Below are 1,715 nucleotides of genomic sequence, written 5' to 3' on the forward strand. Positions count from 1 at the left end.
GCTCTTTAGCATCCCTGCAAAGCAGCCACAACTTCAAAGCAAGCACCCTAAAAAGGGGAGGGAATTCATTCTAAACACAGGTTGAATTTGTCTCCCGCTTAGGCTTTCACCACCAGCCACGCGGCGGCCACGCACGGAATGCTCTCCTCTCCAGGCTGTTGGCAAACAGATGCCGCACAGCCCTGGGTCTAAACAACAGCCCTTTTATGTCCTTCCACAGGATAAATCTTTCCCGTGAAAAAAGCCCTGCTCAACTCCTGGAGCAGAGGTGTCAGGGAGAAAAGCAGGACTAGCATGAGCTTCTCCCTGGCTGCAGGTGTTGCCTTGTGTATTTGGTGTCAAAGGGACACCTTTGACAGCAAGCTTGGAGGATTAAAATGAAAACGACATGAGTGCACAAATTGGACCCCTGCTACACCACGGGGCAAGGAGCAGGTGGGGACATCTTTCCCCAGCGCTCATGCTTTTGCTGTCCCCTCTCCCTGGGCAGTTCCGCTGGATCTCAGCCCCATCCTGGTGCTCCGTGTGCTTTGCTGGGTCAGTGTCCAGAGCCAGGATCAGGCTGCTTTGCACAAACATGCGGCAAAGGCAGCTTTTCCCCAGCCCCTGCGTGGTACCACCCAAACAACACCCAGGCGGCAGGTGTGACACACAACAAGGAGCAGGGAGAGGACAAGCAAATAAACAGTAAGATCTTGGTTAACGAGAGACCCATGAAGTCCCTGCTGGTCCTCAGCCTTGCTGCACTCAACAAGTCCCTGCAGACACCGTAGCAAAAGTGATCAAGCCTTAACACGGGAGATGAGAGAAGTGGCCTCATTTCATGGCTTGGGGAGATGCTGCAGGTGCTGGGAAAGAAAATGCAGAGAAGGCAAAGGAGGCAGAGCAGCGGAGATGAAGTCTCCATCACAAGGAAATGCAGCAGCAGGCACAGGAGAAAAATCCACAGACGTGGTGGGTTTTCACCCATCGCTGAGCAGCAATGAAAACCCCCATCCATGGATGTCTCCCTCATGCCTACTGCTGCATTCTTTGCGTTGGCACCTGCCAGTTCCAGCAGTGAAGCAGAACTGACGGACAGCAGCACTTGAAGTAGGCTGCTGTGCTCTTGCCCTCAGACTTGCCACAGTTTATGATCCTCAAAAATAAAATAAACAAGGTGGAGGGTTAGAGCTGATGAACTGCCTGGGCCTCTTTCAAGCCAGGCAGCGCAGGGCTCTCCCTTCACAGGGGCCAAGGAACATGCTTGGCCTCGTGCCTGCCTCACCATCCTGAACCACACAGCAAGGGAGGGATGCGAAGGGACGCACTGGAGGATGCGGTAACCTTCGGGGTGGTGTTTCATCTTGTCTCGCAGGTTGGGCAGAGCAAGGCAGCTCGTCGTCTCCCCAAAGACTGCCACCATGTCTGAAAGAGAAAGGACAGAGTGACCCAAGAGTAGTTTTCAAAACACCCAGCTGGCAGGTGAGGAAACGGGCAACAAACCCCTTGGCCAGGAGCAGGCAGGAAGCCTGGGGCAAAGCAAGGGGCCCCACAAACCACCGATCTTCAGCCTCGGGGCTGCTCTGCCCCGCAGTGTCACCTGCAGGGAGGGATGTGGGAGCAGGCGTGAGGCCTGGGGGACAAGGGAGTAAAGAGAAGGGGCTTGGTGGCATCACAGGGGGTCAGGAGGAGATCACTGGGGAGTGTTTGGGGATCCTTACTCTCTTCCACAG

General features: G+C 55.0%; 1 protein-coding gene across 1 annotated transcript in view; it reads right to left on the minus strand.

Moving 5' to 3' along the window:
• The window catches only part of COQ4 (coenzyme Q4), a gene marked incomplete at its 5' end in the record, with an annotated part of 4,312 nt that extends 2,905 nt beyond the window's left edge, over nucleotides 1-1,407 (minus strand). Inside the window, one exon of the mRNA XM_010139606.1 lies at nucleotides 1,311-1,407. Coding sequence (XP_010137908.1) covers nucleotides 1,311-1,407 — 97 coding nt within the window. The remainder of the gene's footprint in view (nucleotides 1-1,310) is intronic.
• Between the last annotated feature and the right edge of the window lie 308 nt (nucleotides 1,408-1,715).

The sequence above is a fragment of the Buceros rhinoceros genome, unplaced genomic scaffold, assembly GCF_000710305.1.
Source record: "Buceros rhinoceros silvestris isolate BGI_N320 unplaced genomic scaffold, ASM71030v1 scaffold2867, whole genome shotgun sequence".
Taxonomy (NCBI): domain Eukaryota; kingdom Metazoa; phylum Chordata; class Aves; order Bucerotiformes; family Bucerotidae; genus Buceros; species Buceros rhinoceros.